This window comes from Neltuma alba, unplaced genomic scaffold (genome assembly GCF_004799145.2).
Source record: "Neltuma alba isolate B1F8T4 unplaced genomic scaffold, ASM479914v2 tig00011509_pilon, whole genome shotgun sequence".
Taxonomy (NCBI): domain Eukaryota; kingdom Viridiplantae; phylum Streptophyta; class Magnoliopsida; order Fabales; family Fabaceae; genus Neltuma; species Neltuma alba.
Window position 1 is genome coordinate 116,468 of NW_021636177.1, and position 20,956 is coordinate 137,423.

Genomic DNA, 20,956 nt, shown 5'->3' on the forward strand with positions numbered 1-20,956 from the left:
AAACATAGATTGAAATTATGAGGATTTGCATATTAATTATCCCAAAGCTTTATCTTCCCAACAAAAAATATATAAAAGAAAGCTTTATCTTGGCAATGGTTTGATGCTTATCAATTTAGATTTTGGAGTCAAATAAATATCAATTATGACGTCATATATAATATAGCAATTAGCAAATATATATCAATCATGACGTCATATATAATATAGCAATTAGCAAATATATATCAATCATGACGTCATATATAATATAGCAATTAGCAAATATACAAACCCAGGGTACTTTAGTGCTGATTTTAACACCACTCAATGTTGGGCAGATATTTGGATGCTCGCAACAATTTTTTAATAATACCTAGAAATTTCTTCCATATGTGATGCACAGACTAATATATTTGATTATATTTGAAATTGAATAATACTTAATATATTCAAATTTTAATTAAGATATTATTCAAATCTGAAATTAATTATTAATTTTTCAATTTAAGCCTCCAATTGAAATCCCATTTAATTATAATGCTTCTCATTTAATTTAATATATTCAAATCTTATTAATTGAATATATTCAGATCATACACGTTCCATTTTTAAATGAATTAGGTATTATAATATTTCAAGAATATAATTGGTTGATGATTTATAAAATATAAGGTAAATATGTCAAAAGAATTTTGTCTCGGTTTATTTAAACGTATTTTGTAAATGCTTATATTACCTCTAATTTTAATTATAAGATTTTATTTATAAACTATAAATAAAATTTTATAATTTGGACAATAGCTAATATTAGTTAGGAAGCGATATCGTTTTGGGGCTGACAAATAGTTTAGTGAGCAGCATATGGCGGCTCAAGTGAAAAACTAAAGGTAATGTGATGAAGGAGAATTTCTGCCCATGGATGGAGGGATCTTTACCACATTAAAGTGAACACTTTTTTGGAGAGGATCCAGAGACAGAGTAAAATTGTCACAATTAATACAAAATGATCATCTTTCTAACAACCAAGCGTGAATCATTAAAAAAGCGCGCATCCATAAGAAAAACAAGATACAGTTAACTGCACTTTTAACGCTATATATCGAACATTCAAAAAAAAAAAAATCTGTAACAAACAAGTTTTTAGTTTAATTAATTCTAAAAAAGTAAGGGGAAAAAAGCTGTCAATAACAAGGGGCCTATTTGTTAGAGTGGCTCACGCATCTGTTGTGGTCCACCGCCGAGCAGCGTTATGCAGATAAGGAACCGAAAAGAGACATGTTGCTGTCTTGAATTAATGTTAACAACTACTATTTCCCATTTTTTAAACGTGAAAACTTATTTAACATTTAATTTAATTTATTTTTTATATTTATTTATTTCTTTTAAAATAATTCATATAGTAGTTGCACGTGTTAAAGGTTCTATCAAATTATAATTATAGTTAATACAGATTATTAGTAAGGATATTTTAGAAAGATAATACATATTAATTGCAAATAATTAATTTAAAAAATTTGCCTAGTCTGCTTAAATTAATTAACTAGATCTTATATTAAGGATCATGAGTAGTATTTGAGACCTTTAGATGAAATAAATCAAAGTAATGAATGAGAATGGTAAATAGATTTACATTGGAAAAAAAATCTTGTTTGAAATATTCTTGGCAACTAAACACAAATGTCTATCCCAATAAAAATCTAAAATTTGATTCGATACTCTGCAAGGAATTGACTCCTTCAGATAGAATCAAGCTCTATTGATTGTAGTATTGTATATAGAGGGGGATAAATAAATATAAATAGTACTACCTCCGGTTCTAATTATAAAAACCAGTTGACTAATTTGAGAAGATTAATGAAGTAAGTTGAGTTAGTTATTTGTCCTAAATAGGTGTTGTCTTTCCTAAAATATCCTTGCTAATCAAGTGTATTGACTAAAACTATAATTATTAGAAGAACTATCTTGAAAAAAATTGAGTAAATATGAGAGATAAAATGGATTGAGGTCTTATATTTAGGACCAAAATAAAAGTTAAATAGGGTCTTATATTAAGGATCGGAGGTAATATTATATAAATAGAGTAGGTCTTTGTACAAAAGTACAAAACTAAAATAGATTATATAATTTATATGCAAATTTAAGATAGATCACATAAATTAGGAAAAATTATCATTTAATTTGGTCCTAAAAAAATATAATTATTAAAAAAGATCTCATAATTAATGAACAACAAGTTTCACCAGAAAAAAAGAAGATCCATATTACTTATTTGTTATTGATTTGTTTTTATAATTATATTTATTCTTTAAAATTTTATGGTAATTTTTCCTACCATTTTTTTGGACTGCTTTTGAGTAAATGACCATGATTACTCTGTGCTAGCCACCCCCATCGCTCTATGCCAGCTAGATGATGCCATTTTTTTGTGGCTATCCCGAATTACCCATAAGCTACCCCCTTTTATATTACGTCATGACAATGACGTCACCTCAACGTCCCTGATGATGACACGTAGTCGTTGAAGAACCTTCCCCGCAACATCCTGGAAGATGTCAGTGAAGCATCCTATAAGCATTAAAAATAAAAAGAAATTAAAAATAATATTTAAAAAAAAAAAAGGACTTTTTCCCCCAAGATACCATCTCGTATATATCCACTAGCTAGTTCGCTTCAAGCATAAAACAGTCAAAAGAGACTAAACCCACCTCCTTCTTCACCAGCCTCTGCGTTTAATAACAGTAGCTAGTTACCATTTTTGCAGTGGCTGGATCGATCCACAGCTGAAAAATGAACTACTACTTTGAAAACCCTAATCCAAACCCTAATTATGGCGGCGTGAATAATATGGAGGTGGTGGCTTCTTCCCCATCTGAGTTCATCTTATCCGATTACCTCATGTTCGAGGATGTTGCAGAAGACGATCATCGTCAAGAACATGATTGGTCACATCAGAGCACAGAATCATCGGAGAAGGCGAACAGTACTGAGTTTAGCACTGGTGCAACATCGGACATCAGCTACAACAACATGCAAGTGAATTATATTTATATTATTAATTAGCTACTTTCTCTCTCTACTGGTTTTATGTATGTCTGATTCTGCGTTCATTTGAACAAGACGAAGAAGAAGAAGAAGATGATGAAGCTAATGATGTTTCTTCTGATCTAATTTATTATTAATTGTTGTGTTTCGGATGTTTTGACGTTGTACAGGGAATGTGAAGATGGGGGAAAGCGAAACTTTAGAACACAAGTGACGCAAAGGATCGCGTTTAGGACAAGATCGGAGCTTGATGTTATGGATGATGGATACAAATGGAGGAAATACGGAAAGAAATCTGTGAAGAGTAATCCAAATCCAAGGTAATTATTAATTAAATTCATCAAATATCCAAATTACTATTAATTAATTATATGAATATTCTTTGATGCATTGGTAATTTAATTAGCTATATAGTGGGGCTTCATTAATATTATTATTTATTCCAATTTAAGTTTTTTTAACTCAGATTTACATGAGCATGCGAATCACATTAATGGATCCCACCATAGGTTCTCCTTATCGGCTCTCCATATACATCAATCTCCATAATTCATTTAATTTAATTAATAGTACATGCGCATTTATTATTACTTAAAGATTTCTTGAAAAAACATCATAATGTTTCTTTGTACTGCTTTTGTACCAAACGTAGGAGTGGGAGAGATGGTTTTCATTTTAGACCTAATTAATATCTTAATTTATTTTATTCCTTATGTGATTATATCTATATTTTTTAAAATTAATTTATTTAACTTATAAACTGATGTATAATTTAATGTTATATAAGGGCATCATGTCATATTTATTAAAATTAAGTAATTTATTTCACTTTCTTAGTTTACCTAAATTAATGAACAATATATAATGGTTTAATATTATAATTAGTGATGTTTCACCATTAAAATATGAAATGATGACAATTAAATAAATGAAAGAGATTACTACTTGCTCATAAGTAAGACCCCAAATAATATATAGCTATAGATTAGTTAATTTAAAGTTATGTTTGGTAAATAAATGTTGAGCGTGAGTGCCCAATGGACCCCAGATTTCATGTGCATGTGGCTGCTCATATTATTAAATGCGAGCCGATTAGTGAAGCCTTTGTCTGCACAGCGACTGTGTGGGGGTACTGGGGTACATAGTCCAAAAACCACACAAACCAACAAAACATGTGTGGTATTCAATTCTGTCCTAATAAAAAATTGTATTGTATTCATGAACTTAACTATATCAACTTAACATTTAATTTTGATGCCAAATATAATATATCTGTCTCATATTTATTTATTTTTTTAAATTAGTTCTGGTAATAGTTGCACATGTTAAATATTTTATTAAATGGTAATTCTAACTATTACACATAATTAGTAAGAGTATTTTAGGGAAGACAACATCTGTTTATTACGAATAACTAATTTAACAGACTTTCTTGATATACTTAAATTAGTCAACTGGTTGAAGATAGTATATAACAACCAAATAGTATTAAAAAAATTATTCAAGCTAGCTATTTGTAATATACATATGTGTTAGTTTAGAATACTCCTGATCATGTGCATTATAACTACCATATGATAAAAAACTCCTTAATTACACAAATACAATTAATAGAAATATTTTTTTAAAAATTATAAATTTAGGACTCAGTGGATTGAAGTGGACGTTAGGTTCAAAGTAAACTTTTTTTTTGGTTATGCATAAGCATCTTCTTATGAAAAGCAATCTTGAGTAAATCCTTTTATCTAACTTTATTACGACCGACAGTAGTATTCCGCATGGAAATATAGAATGTCTGACCAACCAAAAAAAAAAAAAATTATAGAATGAGTGTTATCTCCTGTCTCTTTCTAAAAATTATGGAAATATATAATCATGCTATCTCCTGTCTCTTTCTAAATTTGTATGATTTCATAATTATGAAAGATTCTATATATCTACAAAGCGTGCCCTTCAATTTGATTTAATTAATCATGCCATAATCATGTTGATAATTAAATGGCAAGTTATAAAATTTCATCCCATTTAATCTACTATTCACATAACCAACATATTATCTCTGTGATTTTACTACACCATATGACCTAATTAATTTTTTTGGCCTCGTGTGACCTAATTAATTAATTAACATCCCCATAATTACGTGCATGGTAAACAGAGACCTAATTAATGTGCACGTATATTTCTTTGTAACTCAAGAAACTTGAGCATCGATCTATATTCCATTGCATGCCTTTTTTTTTTTTTTGAAAAATGAAACAAACTTAATGTGGAATATATGCAGAGCTATTAATTAATTAAAAGCAATAAAAGTTAGGATGTGAATTTAAAATGTGAATATATATATATGATGAAACAGGAACTACTACAAGTGTGGAAGTGAAGGATGCAATGTGAAGAAGAGAGTGGAAAGGGACACAGAGGATGCGAACTATGTGATCACAACCTATGAAGGCGTTCACAATCATGAGAGCCCCTCTTCAGCCTATTATTCCCAACTGCTTCATCCTAATTATAATTTCCACTCTTCTTCTGCTAACTCATCCTCCACTACCACTTCCTAGATACATATTATTACTTTTTAATTAATTATTAATATTTTAATTTGTACTAGTACTAATCACCTTTGAGTTATTCTCATCAAGCCGCTTTGTATATTTCATCTTAATGTTATCAAATTACCACACACAACAAGTTCATCTATTAATTAATAATCATACAAAGCATCGGGTTGGGTCGATTTGATCAAATTAAATAACTTTTAAATCACATATATGTTAGCCATATGAGAATACACACACATAAATATAAAACTAACATATGTTTATGACGCATCCTTTACTTAACTAATTTTTTTTCCCATCGCAAATCAATTTTATGCTTAGATAGTTGACGTGAAAAGTATCACCCCAGTTCTATTTATATGACTTTTGGTATATTTTAGGAAGAATTGCAAATAAAGACTCTAAAAATATAAAATTGTCATTTGGATTCTTGAATTTAAAAAATTATTGTTAGAAATCGGATCTTAACTATGAATAGCTAAAATATTAAAAACTCCTTTAAACTTTGAGTCATTTGCATATAATCTCCCTAATGTTTCAAAGTTTAAATTTAGCTTCCTTAATATTATAAATTTTTTTACCTTAAGCCCCCTACCGTTAATTTTGCCACCAAGTCTCAAGCAGAAATTGCCACGTCAGAATAACGAAGTGGATGTGGTATCTTCCATAACATCCGACATGGCATCAGCATGAGTTAATAATTTCTTGATAATTATATATTTCTCCGGTCTTAAATGTAAGACCCTTATATGTATATAAGAGTCTTACATTTAGGACCGGAGGAGTACTGTTTATAGAAGGGTTAAAATGTCATTTTGTCATCAAAAGTAACAAGCCCTCATTTCCCTTCTGCTCCATGCTGCAGGTTGACATTTTGATTTTCAGGGTGTTTGTGTTTTCTTCAATTGCTTGTACTGGTTTATGCATGTTATCAATGTTCATGTCCCCATTGAATCATCTCTTTGCAAACGTCTAGCCTTTGTGCTTTATTCCATCTTTGTTATTTAGGAGCACGCTACATATATCCCATCATGGTTTTAGATTAGTTGTGAATAGTAACCTACATTTGTATCGTATCATGAGAGTTACTCTAAGGGGTGTTTGACTACTTCAAATCATCATTTTGGAGAAAAACCATGGTTTAGGACAAAATCATCCAAATATCATGTGTTTTTTACAAAGTAACTTTTAAATTGAAAATCATGGTTTAATTTTGTTTTTAACTAGAGGGGTGTTTGACCTCTAAATTTTGAGTTAAGTTATAAATTTGCTCTAGAAATGTTTACCTAGAAGCACTAAATACTTGAAAGTTTTTTTTTTTAAATGTGAATTGATTTTGAAAGTTTAAAACTGTCATAATATAGCCTTTTTTATCGTTAAAACTTGAAAGACTAATGTTGACCGTTAAGACAATGATGTTAACTATTAACATTGCTAAGGAGGAGACAATATTATTATGATTTTAACGTTTGAGGCAAATTTACGTAAAAAACTTTTAAAACTTTTAAACTTTTAAGATAAATTTATACTCTCTTGGTCCTTAATATAAGACCTAATTATTAAGTTAATTTTGGTTCTAAATATAAACTTATTTATCATATATATTAATTTTTTCTAAATTATCTCCATGGATATTCCCTCAATCATGATTAAGTAGAAGAGGAAGGGAGAATATTAAGAAAGATGATTATGATGTTTTAGAAAAACATGTAATATTTTTTTATAATTAGCTAACTTATCTAACTTTTTAAATCTAATCAAATTAGTTGAATAAATCTTATATTACCTCCGGTCCTAATTATAAGAACTAGTTAACTAATTTGAGGAAATTAAAGAAGTAAGTTAAGCTGGTTATTTGTCATAAATAAATGTTGTCTTTCCTAAAATGTCATTGCTAATCAAGTGTATTGATTAGAATTATTATTATTAGAAGGACTACCTTGAAAAAAATGTATAAATATAAGAGACAAAATAGATTGTAATTTTATATTTAGAATAAAAATAAAAATCAAATAAATAAATACCTGCAAGTGTTAAAGACCGGAGCAATACTTTCTACCTAAATTTTTTTTCAAGAAATCTCCAAGATATTGGACTTGAACCTTTCTCATTTGTCGGTGAACGTGATGCCGGGCGCGAGCAATGGAAAACGGAAATGTAATTAAAAACGACGGGAAAAGGAAAGCGAAATGCCGCATTCACGTGGGATAAGCGCGATCGCGTTCTTTCAAGTTTTGTTGCTCGCGACTCCCTTCTCGATCCGCACTATTTTTGTCTTAGGCCTCTCTGAACATTGCAGATTGATGACAAGTCTTCTGCAAGTTGTCAATTCACTGTCCTGTTCGGATAGCTTGTGAATTTTTGCCAACTTTGAGCGAACTTGCTTGACCTTCTCCTGGTCGATTCGTTTTTGGTTATTTGCTTCGTGACTTCTTGTCAGATCCGTCGACCAAAGTGGATGATTTTCCGAGAAGTGAAATAATGTGTTATATCTAATTTCTGCTAGGAGATTGACTTAATCTTTACCTCAGACGGATTTTAGAATGGAAGTCGGAATTTACATGCTGAGAAATTGGTCCTTTTCGTGAAGATTGAATCCGTTACGGGTTGATGTGCCGGGGAATTGTTTCAGGTTTTGTTTTGTTTTCGTAATTGCGTTAGAAGCTAAATTTGTAAGGAGTGTCTGGAGGAAACCATGTTCTGGAGGGAACGCGAAAGGGAGAACAGCAGCCAGAGCGGCGGGCCGCCGTATGGGCAGATTAGAGTGCTCGTTGTTGGTGACTCAGGTGAGTGATTTTTCCATTCTAGTATTCTTTCCCAATCTTTTTGTGCTTAAAGTTTGCTATGGCGTCGACTATTTCTTAGAGTGTAGCTTGTCGACCAAATTTCAAAATTATGTGCTGTGAACGAAAGTAAAGTTATTTATCTCTCAACCGATAGCATGTAGTAGTTGTGCTGTAAATATCTTTGGGGCTTCATGGTAGTGCCGCTGACAACCTTAGATAAGAATAGTGAAACCAGGTGATTCCAGGAATTACATTACACCAATCGACCGGCACATAGTCTGTTGTATGCAAGGTGACAGAAATCCAATTTTAGTGCATTACATATATTTTCCATTCAGCTAGGGCTTTAGAAAATGTATTGTCTAGGCAGATTTTAATATTGTCAACGACTTATTGTGTTTGAGAAACAACTTGAAGATGGTGGGAATTGCAAATAATATTTCTGTGGCAGTTGTCCTCAACTCACTCTATAATTTCTTTTGACAAACTTGAGTCCTATCTATGTGGTTTGTCAGAGTTATCGTAGAGAAGTCTTTCTGGTTAATATATCAGCTTTACATGTTGGAAATCTCTGATTCTGGGAAGTTATAGACTCTGGATCGATTTAAACTGCAAATTTCTTGCCTGAATTGGTTTGACTAAGTTAATTCAGTATTTTGACCAGTTCTGATGGATGGATTCAGCAGATGACTGCGTGATTTGATACAATTATTTAATCACATTTTTTTATATATTTTAAATGGAAAGGCATTCTAAAATATAGGAGCGAAGAAACTGTGGCATGAATTATTAATCTGGCATAAATCATATTTTGCATGCATGATAGGCATTGGCTATTTCATCTCGTGAATAGTAAATAATGGTTTTTGATTGGGCAGCCATTGATCAAAGCAAAAAGTCTTTATAATTTTGGCAGAGAGGGAACTGCCTCGTTTTCTATAGACATAAATGTAGAAAGTTCCATAATTATAGCAGGGGACTAGGTACGGCGTGTAGACCGCCCATCCATAGGAAAATCCATGGTTTCAAACTCTTTATTACTAAATCCACGGGCACCATATGGCTCTTTTAAGTATGTCAGTCATATCATATCCACGTTTTTCTTTGCTGATGAGTCCTATGCTGCAGTCATTTTGTATTTTGATGTTCTTGCAGGTGTTGGGAAGACTTCCTTAGTTCATCTGATCATCAAAGGTTCTTCCATTGCTCGCCCTCCTCAGACAATAGGTTGTTCAGTTGGTGTGAAGGTAAAGATTCCCCGCTTTCTGGTCACACAAGAAAATGCATAGTTGTTGCTCTAGTACAAATCTTCACCAGGTGTCCCATGCATTGTTGCTTTCTTCCAGCACACTTCTTATGGAAACTCTGGCAGCTCTTCAAATAATCTTAAAGGTGATTCTGAGAGAGGTTTCTTCATTGAACTTTGGGACGTGTCTGGACATGATCGGTACAAAGATTGCAGGTCTCTGTTTTATGCACAACTTAACGGTGAGTGATAATTAATAATCTACCTTTTTGTCTTAATTATTGACACATTAGGAAGAAGTTGCGTGTTTGCTATGTAATATAGGGTTAAGTCTTCAAAGAGGAGAAAATGATTTCTGATACTTTAATAACCACCTAATGTATCTTTGACTTCTCTTTTTAAGCCCTATATATTCAATATAATAAATGATATTGAATTAAACTTTAAATGTTATCTCTTAAATGAGTTTGTCGCACCATTCAAAATAACTTAATGGAAAATCAGAAACTATTAATCTGTATCTGAAATTTATCTGGAATTGGTGGTTTGAATCTCAGTTGCATGGCACACTTCTGCTACTATTTTCTATACGAGCGTCCATATTTCGATGGTAGTTGAGTTTATGGAATTTTCTACAACTAGAATTCATTTGTAATTAATGAAGCCTCAATAATCAATTACGTGAAACTTGAATATCTATTTTTGAAACTGAGGTTTTTTTTATTGAAACTTAATCTGCAGGTGTAATTTTTGTTCACGATCTCTCACAGAGAAGAACAAAGGCTAGCTTACAGAAGTGGGCAGCTGAGATTGCTGCAACCGGCACCTTTTCTGCCCCTTTGAGCTCTGGTGGTCCTGGTGGTCTTACTGTTCCCTATATTGTTATTGGTAACAAGGTTGATGTTGCTTTAAAAGAGGGTAGAAGAGTAAGCAGCGGGAATCTTGTTGATGTGGCCCGCCAATGGGTTGAGAAGCAGGGTTTCCTTCCATCAAGTGAGGAGATTCCTCTGACTGAGAGTTTTCCTGGTAGCGGAGGGTTAGTTGCAGTAAGTGTCTCCACAAAAATTATTATATATGTCATTTTTATTTGTGACTTCGAGTTATGATTTCCAATTCTTCACAATTAAGATAGTGTGCTACTTCATGAAAACTTTGTGTTGAGTCAGAATTCGATAATATGCAATTTTATGTTAATGGCTTTGGATTTCGAAGTACATGCTGATATAGTGGCATTTTGAAATTTTTGTTATGCTTGCTTTGTATTTTAACAACTATCCTATACTTGATGTATAGGTATACGATAATGCACTTAGATGATTACCATGAATGATGAACTTATCTGTGTTGTTCCACTGTGCTTTGAGCTTTGGTTTTGAACTGGAGAGGCTAAATATACACTACATGGGGATTTTGATTTCTCTTGCAGGCATTCAAAACCTAAATTAAGTGATGTAACTAAGATATAGCAAGCCATATCTGATAATTGACAACACTTAATGTAGGGATCTGTTATGCTTGCATTTTGTATGGAAGTTTTTGATATGTTGGTTTGTATCCTGGACATCTGCAGGCTGCAAAAGAAGCAAGGTATGACAAGGAAGCTGTGATGAAATTTTTTTCATATGGTCTGTATACTATCTAATATCCATTTTTCCCCTCTCGTAAATAAATGAATGGGGTGTCATCTGACTTTTCTAGTGCCTTTTCTTTTAGTTGATCAGGAGGAGATATTTCTCAGATGAAATACCTGCACCAAGTGCCTGGTCCATTTCTTCGGTTCCAAGACCTGCTCAGCGTATAGATGACGACGACAATGTGATTGATGAAGATGATCAGTCTTCTATTGCAAGGTATGTTCTGCTTGCCCGGCAAATCATTTTGAAGCCGTAGCTCCATCTAGTTTCTTTCTTTAGTTGGTTTTGCATCACTTCTTAGAAACATTCATTGGTGACTGCAGTCAAAGGAGTGATTCTTACATGTACAACGTACGTCCACCCACTTGGGCTCCCGGTAATCTTGCTCCACCCCCTTGGGCTTCGGGTAATCTCGGTCTGCCACCCATGCTTTACTCTCAACAGCCAGCTTCAATATCTGAAAGCTATAGCCTCCCAAGATTTTCTTTTCTAGCTCCTCGGAGAGTGGGGCAGGCACTAGAACAAAGCGCTCAGATATTAATATCTGAGGACCTCTGCTTTGGGTAATTGTTCATTTGTTGATGCACTGATGTATTGTTTTGCTTAGAATGAAGTCATAACTTGGTGCAATGGCTTCACTATTTTACCTGTAAGTGGCCAATTGATTCTTTCTTCTTTTTTTTTTTAGAGGCTTTATCAATACAAAGGGTGTTTCGGGAAGCATCTATAGTTAAGATCGATTCTTCTGTATTTAAAATTTAGTTTATCTCTTCAGAGTTTCAGCAGTACATTTTCTGTAAATGTAAAGGAATTTCCTAGTTGATAGAAGCTTATATATACTGTTTTTCTTTTTTTCTTTTTTGAATGAAACAGGAAGACAATTCATTAATTAGTCCAGGGTCTTACAATGCTCAACCTATAATCATCTACCACCTCGGCGCAACGGGGGTGGATGATCTTTTTTGCTGATTAGTGATTTCCTATCAAATAAGAAAATGAGGCAACTTGAACATATGACATGCCAATCGGAAACTCCATTGGATGATCTTGCTTCATGATATATATACTATTTCTGGTTCTAGTTATAAGATTTTGTTTGTAGACTACAAACGACATTTTATAATTAAAACCAGAGGAAGTATTATGTAATCAGCCTTCTTTTGTTTTGTGTCGAAGGGGGTATGAAGCTGCGCAAAAAATATATACCGTTCTTGTTTTCTTAGCATGGTGGATAAATGACAGCAGTGGATTGAGAAGAAAAAGAGGTAAGCCTCCGCCACTCTTGTTATTTTGAACATGGGGACGAAGATAAGAAAGAAAGAAATAAATAACTGAAATTATCACCCAAAAAATAAATAACTTACTGAAATTAAATAAAGTAGTATTCTAAATATAGGAGAAACAATTTGCATTTTAGTTGTTTTTTAAATCAAAAATAAAAAATAAAAATAATTTTTCAAAAAAAAAATTAAAAGACAAATGGATTTTATCCCAAAAAAAAAAAAGCAATCTTCTCTAGCATACTTGTGGCCGAGGCAAGAAGGACAGGTGCAGTAGAAAGGGGAACGCGGCGGGAGAAGACAAATGGCCTTCAATGTAAGAGATCAATAAAATCAATATAAACACTGCAATTAGGAATCAACGAGCACCAGTGGTCTAGTGGTAGAATAGTACCCTGCCACGGTACAGACCCGGGTTCGATTCCCGGCTGGTGCATTTCGAGGGCTGTGAGGAGATCCTCGCACGTTCTGTGGTTGGTGTTCAATCACATGCGTCTGATCTAATTGGATGATCTGTCTCGTGCATCTGAGCTCTCCCTTTTGTTTTTGGTTTTGATTATTTTTTCCCCCAAACATTCGCCTGTAGAGGAAAGAAATCTCCTTTTTATTTTTTTTATTTTTAAAACATTGGCCTGTAGAAGAAAGAAATCTGTGCGCAGATGAAGCTTATTTTAGAATTGAGCCTTTAGTAATTACGTTTGATAACCTTTCGCCCTACCACAAAACCTTCACAATTTAATTAGAAAGGGAAAAAAAACTTCTCAATATTTTCTTTCATCGAAAACCCCTTTGAACAACAACGTTTTAACCATGGAAACTTATACTTTAAAAATAGCCATTTACTATGAGAATGGTCAAAGTTCTGTGAAGAACAATATCAAAAAGTAGTGCTGAGCAAAGGGTAAAATATACTAATTCTGGTATTTAATATAAACTTAGTTAATTAATTTTAGGAGATTAAAAAAACTAAATAATTTTAAAGTATTTATATTTATCATTTTTTTTAAAATTAGCTAATTTGTTTTATTTATAAATTAATATATAATCTAATGATGTACATAAGCATTTTAGAAATCATGTAACATATGGTTAATTTATTTAATTTTTTAAAATTAGTTAACTAAATCTTATATTAAATATCGAGATAGTAATTTATTATGAAGGGGGCAAAACTTCATACTACGTACTTAATGGAAAATCCAATTGATTAATTTGAAAAAAATAAAAAATTTATTTTAGTTAGTTAATAATAATAAATGTGACTTGGTGTTTCAAAAGTACTCTTAGATAAAATTTTAAAAAATACAATACCTGATCAGTAAAAGCTCACGCCATGTATAATTATTTCATAGCGTTACTAATATATGTATGAGTGCTGATACATGTGAGGGTTAGAGTTGGTAATATGAGTTAGACTCATAAAAAATGATGGGTTATGATTGGCTAAAAATCAATCCATAATAAACGAATCTTTTTAACTCGCACCGTAAAGCCCGTAACTTGCTGCGGATTAGCCCACCAACCCGCCTTTATTTTTTAATTATTATAATTATATTATTATATTCTATCTAAAAATTAAAAAATACTTATATAATTTATTTGATGTTGTCATTCAAATGTTTCAAGAAAAAAAAATCTCATTATATGTCTTAGATATTGTACAAGGAAAATATAATTAAAAAATACAAAAATAAAAAAAATCTATTATTGACGGGTTGGCCCATCAATCCAACTCATATGGGTTCAACCCATAGGTTGGTACATATTACTTACCTATCCTGCTTTTTTATTTTTTGGGCCTGATCACCTGTCTTGCTTTGAATTAACATATTATTAAAATATATTTCACATCGTTACTACATAAATCACTTCTGCTTGGCCCAAAAAAAAAATCACTTCCAACATCTCACTCGAGCAAACGAAAGGTGGTTAGATTATTAATTATTACATTTGGTTCTTAATATAAGAGCTGGTTGATTAATTTGGATAGATTAAAAAAGTTTGTTGAGTTCGTTATTTATAATAATTATGTATTATCTTTCTTAAAATACTCTTACTAATCATATATTAGCTACAACTACTATTTAATTGAACATTTAATATGTACAACTACTACAAAATTATTTTGAAAAAAATAGATAAATATGAGAGATAAAGTAAATTTGAGTTTTATATTTATGATTAAATTAAAAATCAAATTAGCTTTTATATTCAGAATCGGAAGAAATATTAAATTTGTAGAGACGCGCAGAGAAAGTAGAATTTTGCTATGTGTAATATCTATTTGAATTATTGTGGTAGTATTTAATTATAGTTAATAAAATATAAATAAGAATAGTTTGAGAAATAAATAAATAAATATGAGAGACAAAATAGATTAGAATATTAAATTTAGAACCAAATCAAATATCTTACAAATTTTGGTCTTAAATATCTACATTAATTCCATTATTCTTTTTCTGCTTTTAACTAATTGCAGTTTTTTGGCCCCAAAAAGAGTGAAAAACTAACCACATCACAATTTGAAAACTTCAAGCATTGACCCCTATGTACATGCAAGACGAGAGTCCCCTGTTTCGTCCACGTAGCAAGAACGTGTCCGATCTTGAGAACCCAGACTCTGCAAATTACGTGCCGAAGTGAAAATTTCTTTCCTTTTCACTTCTCTTTTCTTTGGTACTTATCCCCCTAGAAAGAAGCAGCATCATGATGGCAAATTTAAGCAGAAACGCTGTGCTTCTATTTCTTCTCTTCTTCATCGTGGTGGTTCTTCAATTCCAGATCGCCGTTCAACAAGGCGGCGCCGGCCACCCTGTCGTTCAAGATGAACAAGGATACCCCCTCTTACATAAGTATGTTCTGGATACTGTTTCCCTACTCAAAAAGTCTCACAAAAGCTCGTGGGAGAAGGTCAAATCTGTAATCCATGACCTTCAGATGAAGTTCTCTCCTCCAAATTTGGAGTAAGTTTTAACGGTTTGTTACATATTTCTTTTGGAGTTTCATTCCCTAGTCACGTTGATGTTGAACAGAGGACACAGCACGTGAAAGTTTAGAAATTAATTCGACATTTTTATTTATTTATTATTATTTTGTTTATATAATATGAAGTTGAAGAATAATTCATTTATGACTCCTGAACCTTGTATTTTTTCCCATAACCTCGTATATTGGCTAAACGCATTTTTAGTGCAGAGTTTGTAAATAATAGATGAGCTTGTCATAAGTTTAATGCTTAATATTGATTGATTTTAATAGGAATAGTAAAGGATTTGAGTCTGCACAAATTAGAAGGTTTTGATTCAGTGTTGCTTTAAGTTTTATAATAACTTAAATATTATAATATGCAGAAGAATAATACCAATCTATTCCATAGTTTGATAATGAAAGTTGAAAAAAGGAATTTCGTCTAAATGTATTGACTGTGTGTAACTGTAAATGATCTAACCTGAGAGAAATGTGACACCTTGTTGATCAGTTTCCGGGGAGCGAAGGAGGCCCAAAGTGATGGAATGAAAGAAGCAGCAGAGAAGAGCTTCCATAAAAGCAAAGAGACAGTGAAGGAATCTGCAAAATCTGCAGCAGAAATGATTGGAGATGCAGTTCACAAGACCGCACAAAAAGTGAAGGCTCCTTCCTCTGCCTCTGCCTCTGAGCGAGAGTCTGATTCAGAGCTTTAAATCTTTTTGTCACACACACACACACACTTACACACTTATTTAATCAGTAGAAAACGATAATGTGAAACAATCTGTTTATCTTGAAGCTTCTGTTACCTTTCCAAATTTCATCCTTATCCAAACATGCCTATGATTGAACCACTCTATTGAACAACAAGAAGCTTAATTTTACCAAAGAAGCTTAATCTCACAGAGTTTTTTCTTTTTTCTTTTGGGGGGGGGGGGTGTGGACTATATAAATCAGACAACGCTGTTAACAATCAAATTTTTGGATAAATTGTTAATCCAACAGGTTCTACTCAACAACTTCATGAAGTACTCTTTCTGATTTTTCTTTACCTTGCCTCTTTTCAGACGACAGTCTAAACCACTACTTTATAAGCATCATAAATTAATTTGGATCACAAATATTTTTTTTTCCCGAAAGAAAACAAAACCAGTGTAGAATTACATTAAAGTTGCATAATCTTCATGCAAAGTGAACTTTACAGAAAGCAAAACCCTCAAGGCACATCAGGACAAAATTCAACTCATTGTGTGGTATTCTTGACAATGTCACCAATCATAGTTACGAACAGGCATGGATTTCTCACACTGTGCCACAACTGCCTCCTCAGTCACAATCCATTCACTACTTTTCGGCTTGCCTCGGTCAATTATCTCAGAACAGCTCTGGAAGGATACAAAACATTAGTGCATGATAGGGACAAAAACAAAGGTTCACAGTACAGATCATTCTCCGAGTATAATTAAACTTTCTACGGCTAAATTGCATACATCGTCAAAGTAAACTTTGAGAGCACGATCCTAACAAATACCATCGATTTCAACGTAAACGCTTGAGTTCAGACAAATTTGAGACAACTATTCGCCAGAAGCATGCATGTTTCTAGAGAAATGAAATGAAGATATTTAAATAAAACGCAAGATATGAAAAGGTAACTGGAAACATGGTTGGACTTCAACTTAAACAAAGTTCAGGAGTTTGGTTAACATATAGACAAGTCCAGTTTTGAGCACAATTAGAATATTTGCAACACCAATACCATTGTTCGCTATCTACTATTTCTTGTGATTGTTTAGCTTGTTAAAAGGTACCGAACACTTGTCACCTAAAATCAACAGGAGACGGCAGAATAATACTAACCTTGGAACAAGTATAAATCATGAGGGTCATCCAATCCCAATTTTCTACCAATCGTTTTTTGTCATCAGGTGCTTCTTGCAGAAAATATAGCAATGGAGGCATTAGCTGCATCTCAAAATTCCTCGGTTCGCCACATAGCTTGCACCTGCCAGGGTCTATCTTATCAACAGCAGCTAGAAGTGGCTTCCCACCATATGAATATCTGTACGCATGAAGGATAAGAAAAAGCATAATACAATGGCTTAGACCACGAATGTGGGAAGAGGAAGAACGGAAGGATGAAACAGAAACAAGGATAAATTGGAGTTTTTTTTTTTGGGGGGGGGGGGGGGGAGGGGGATAAAAAGAGACTGATAAAATTGAAGCAAGCATGCGTGTGTGCATGTGTTACATACCTGAAACACTGCTCTGGATGTGCTTCCAAGCGCTTCTTGAACTTGAGGTATGTTCTATCAGCAGTCAAAGCTCTATCATATTCATAAGATTCCTTTTCCCAAACTTCGTCCTCATTATCACTTCCATTCTCCTTAATGGAAAGCGATGAGTAGTTAGAACATATTGAACTAAGGCCCTCTGAGGATGGTTCTTCATGTACGTAGTATATATAAAAGCAAGGCACCACTGGAAACAACCATGACATCAATCAATGACTTCAACCCTAGAGCAGTGTCCATAATGCCTAAAGAAACATGTAAACATCTTTTCACGTAGATAGGTTACTTCACTGTTTGTCTTCTTTCAACAAAATCTACTTGCACCTTTACACATTCTAACAACAGCTATTCTCCGATACATTCCGTATTTTCTTGTACCTTAACTAATTAAGTTGACATTAACTTAGGACGAAGTGAATCTGTCTCGCCTGAAATATTGTAATTGACTTAAAACAGAAAGATAGAAGAAAGAAATAGTCTGACTAGCATGAGCACAGAAAAAGAAAAAAAGAGATGGGATCAGCTGATTAAGCACTGCCATTAATGTTAGTGAGTCTTGAAACCAGAGGTAGTAAAACATTAAGCCAGGGCTTCAATCTTGGCAAATTTTCTTGCTTAATGAAAATTTACCTGGCATATCAATATCAACCTCACTAACTCTAGGCTTCGGCGAAGAAGAAGAAGCAGTGTCAGTACGCGAACGAGAGACTGATTTTTTCCTGCTAGAAGCCAAAGTCCCAGCTTCAAAGAGAGCCTTGCGCAATTGCTCTAAATCCATGTCGTCGTCATCATTGACATCATCCAACCAGCTGGTACTTTGAACAGCAGGAGATGATGTAGTTGCAGAAGCCACTTCCAAATCCTGAGTGCAGGTCTTCTGAACTCGAAGAACCCGCCAGCTACAAGCCGCAAGTGGTCAAAACAGGAAATTCAGAGCATGAATCAACATAAGCAAAAATAATAATTCTTATCATTTAAATGCTAGAGCTACTCAAGAATAAATACAAAAAAACAACCTTTCTGAAGAACTTCCACATTTTGGCGTAAGACAACCTAAAACGAAAAGAAAGCGTTCCTGAATCTTTACAGTCTTATTTGATATTGGAGCATGAACCTGTATTGTGAGAAGACGGAAAAGAATACGTCACTCAGTACTCATTTCTTGGGAATTTCCAAGTAAAGTCGTACGGTGGAAAAAGGAAAGACCTGAGCAACAAGACAAAGTTTAATCCCACACGCACCACACTGAAGCAAATTAGCTTGTATTGCCTCCTTGGGAAGGGGCCAGTCCTGTTTAGGAATAAAAAGGGATCAGATCCTTCTGAAAATCATGTTGAATTTGATAGACACCGCAATGACTTACAGGAACTCCTCCAACTTTTGTTGTGTAATGATCAGCTGATTCGTAACAGTCTTCAGCCCATGGCCCTGGCATTCCCAGAGAAACCACATCCATTGCTCGGTCTAGTACAATGAGAGCATAATGAAAGCATCGCAGTAAGTTTCAATTAATCAATAATATGAACTCCAAAAACAGATGACATAGTAAACTGTAACCCAAAAAGAAGCGATCAAACGAAACAATTACGCCGATTAATGGAAAATCTAGCATTCAAATTGTAATCTGAACAACAGTTATCAATGAAACAATTAATAGGAAGCCTAGAACAAGGAGAGAGAGAGAGATCGAAGAACAACAACAAAAGCTTAAAACGTACAGAATTACACAGGAGTCAGTCAAAACAAAAAGGAAAATAAAAAATCACCACGCAACAATCCAGTGAATGGAATTTGAACAGATGAAACGGGCGAAAATCTGTGTCTTTTGCTTAGTTACAAGTAACAACACTCCCGCGCTTCCCTGGTGCTATGCTGGATTAACAACAACTTGAACGACGAGAGTGATAAAGTTTCTTTCAATGTTTTCTTATCAGAGAGTGTGTAGTATCATATGGACGCACACACATACGAATCAGAATCTTCAAAGGAAAGCAAGAGCTACAGGCAAAGATGAACGGTCATTAACGGTGGCCGCGGGAACCGAAGGCCGGAGCGCCAGCTTGAGGAGTGGCAATTGGAGGCTTGGAGCCAGGGTTTAATATATGGGCGAGCATATTAAGCTGTGGCTCGGCCCGTTTAGCAACGTTTTTGGAAAATTATTTGTTCTTTTTTTGGCCAGAAAAATTAACATGGTCCTTAATTTAAACATTTTTCGATTTATTTACTGAAAAATTACTTATTGAATTTAATTTGTTATAATTTTTTTTATTTTAACATCTTATAAATAGATATATTTCTTTTACTGCCTTTGATTTCATTTATAATAGATAGATGCTAGCTGTTATATTTTTCACCTAAAACTAACTAAAAAGATAAAAATGATGCAAAGGGTAGATAAAAAGTTCGAGATTCAAATCCCTTCTAAATAATAAAAATAATGTTATGTCTGCCACCAAATATTAGTCTAGTCACCTTTATTTTAAAATACACATCCCTTCTTTTCAGAGACGTTAATAACATGGTAAATATTTTATTTTATAAGATATACACACACCTCTAACGCTGGAATATAATAATCTGTTTAGAACAGCTTATAAGTAGCTTTCAATCGTAACTTACAGAATACGAGACAAGTATATGAGAAGAGTTTTGTTTTGACTTATGTAAAACGTGTTTATAAGTGATTTGTACCGCCATTCCAAACAGGCCCTAAATAAAATAGCCAAAGATTATCACAGCTCCTAAAGACCTGTTTGTCATGGCATATAAATAGCTTTTTAATAATAATTTATGAAATATAAAGTAAGTATATAAGGAGTTTTATCTTAATTTACGTGAAACATGTTTATAACCGCCAACCCAAATGAGCTCTCCTCTGAGTTGTCTAGGTGTTCGTTGTTAATCAAGTATCAGAAATTACAGTTTAAGGGGAACATGATGCTTGAAGCCTTCAAGGCTAAGTAAGAGGGATGATGGTTAAAATCCTGAAATTTTCATTTGAATATGACAATTAAGAACATGGGTTCTTTTCTTCTCTTTCTTTCTTTCTTTCTTTTTTCTTTTTTTTTTGAAAAAAGTTGAAATTCAAGAAAAAGGGTTGGTTAACCAAACTACCCTATTCATGTAGAAGTTGAAAATCCTAAAAAGCTAACTCCAAAATC

General features: G+C 33.1%; 3 protein-coding genes, 2 non-coding genes and 1 pseudogene across 6 annotated transcripts; 5 read left to right on the forward strand and 1 right to left on the reverse strand.

The window, feature by feature from the left end:
- Window positions 1-2,678: 2,678 nt before the first annotated feature.
- Window positions 2,679-5,712, forward strand: LOC114714510 (probable WRKY transcription factor 51). The gene is made up of 3 exons (XM_028899251.1): window positions 2,679-3,011; window positions 3,195-3,344; window positions 5,384-5,712. The coding sequence occupies exons 1-3, from the start codon at window positions 2,770-2,772 to the stop codon at window positions 5,586-5,588; spliced, it is 597 nt and encodes a 198-aa protein (XP_028755084.1). The 5' UTR covers window positions 2,679-2,769; the 3' UTR covers window positions 5,589-5,712.
- A 2,018-nt stretch (window positions 5,713-7,730) lies between these two features.
- On the forward strand, window positions 7,731-12,107 carry LOC114714501 (small GTPase LIP1-like; annotated as a pseudogene).
- A 792-nt stretch (window positions 12,108-12,899) lies between these two features.
- Window positions 12,900-12,970, forward strand: TRNAG-GCC (transfer RNA glycine (anticodon GCC)). Its single transcript has one exon. It is a non-coding gene; the product is annotated as a tRNA-Gly (tRNA).
- A 6-nt stretch (window positions 12,971-12,976) lies between these two features.
- Window positions 12,977-13,068, forward strand: LOC114714562 (small nucleolar RNA snoR114). Its single transcript, XR_003737460.1, has one exon. It is a non-coding gene; the product is annotated as a small nucleolar RNA snoR114 (small nucleolar RNA).
- A 1,910-nt stretch (window positions 13,069-14,978) lies between these two features.
- On the forward strand, window positions 14,979-16,385 carry LOC114714500 (uncharacterized). The gene is made up of 2 exons (XM_028899238.1): window positions 14,979-15,497; window positions 16,013-16,385. Exons 1-2 carry the CDS (start codon window positions 15,241-15,243, stop codon window positions 16,212-16,214), a joined length of 459 nt encoding a protein of 152 aa, XP_028755071.1. The 5' UTR covers window positions 14,979-15,240; the 3' UTR covers window positions 16,215-16,385.
- An 80-nt stretch (window positions 16,386-16,465) lies between these two features.
- LOC114714499 (programmed cell death protein 2-like) lies at window positions 16,466-19,697 on the reverse strand. 2 transcript variants are annotated; one of them, XM_028899237.1, is made up of 8 exons: window positions 19,562-19,697; window positions 19,159-19,259; window positions 19,037-19,085; window positions 18,812-18,909; window positions 18,426-18,694; window positions 17,757-17,982; window positions 17,362-17,563; window positions 16,466-16,886 (listed from the first exon to the last, which is right to left on the reverse strand). In XM_028899237.1, exons 2-8 carry the CDS (start codon window positions 19,245-19,247, stop codon window positions 16,770-16,772), a joined length of 1,050 nt encoding a protein of 349 aa, XP_028755070.1. In that variant the 5' UTR covers window positions 19,248-19,259; window positions 19,562-19,697; the 3' UTR covers window positions 16,466-16,769. The 2 variants fall into 2 exon arrangements, with proteins under 2 accessions (XP_028755070.1, XP_028755069.1); XM_028899236.1 differs by having other exon boundaries at window positions 19,002-19,085.
- Between the last annotated feature and the right edge of the window lie 1,259 nt (window positions 19,698-20,956).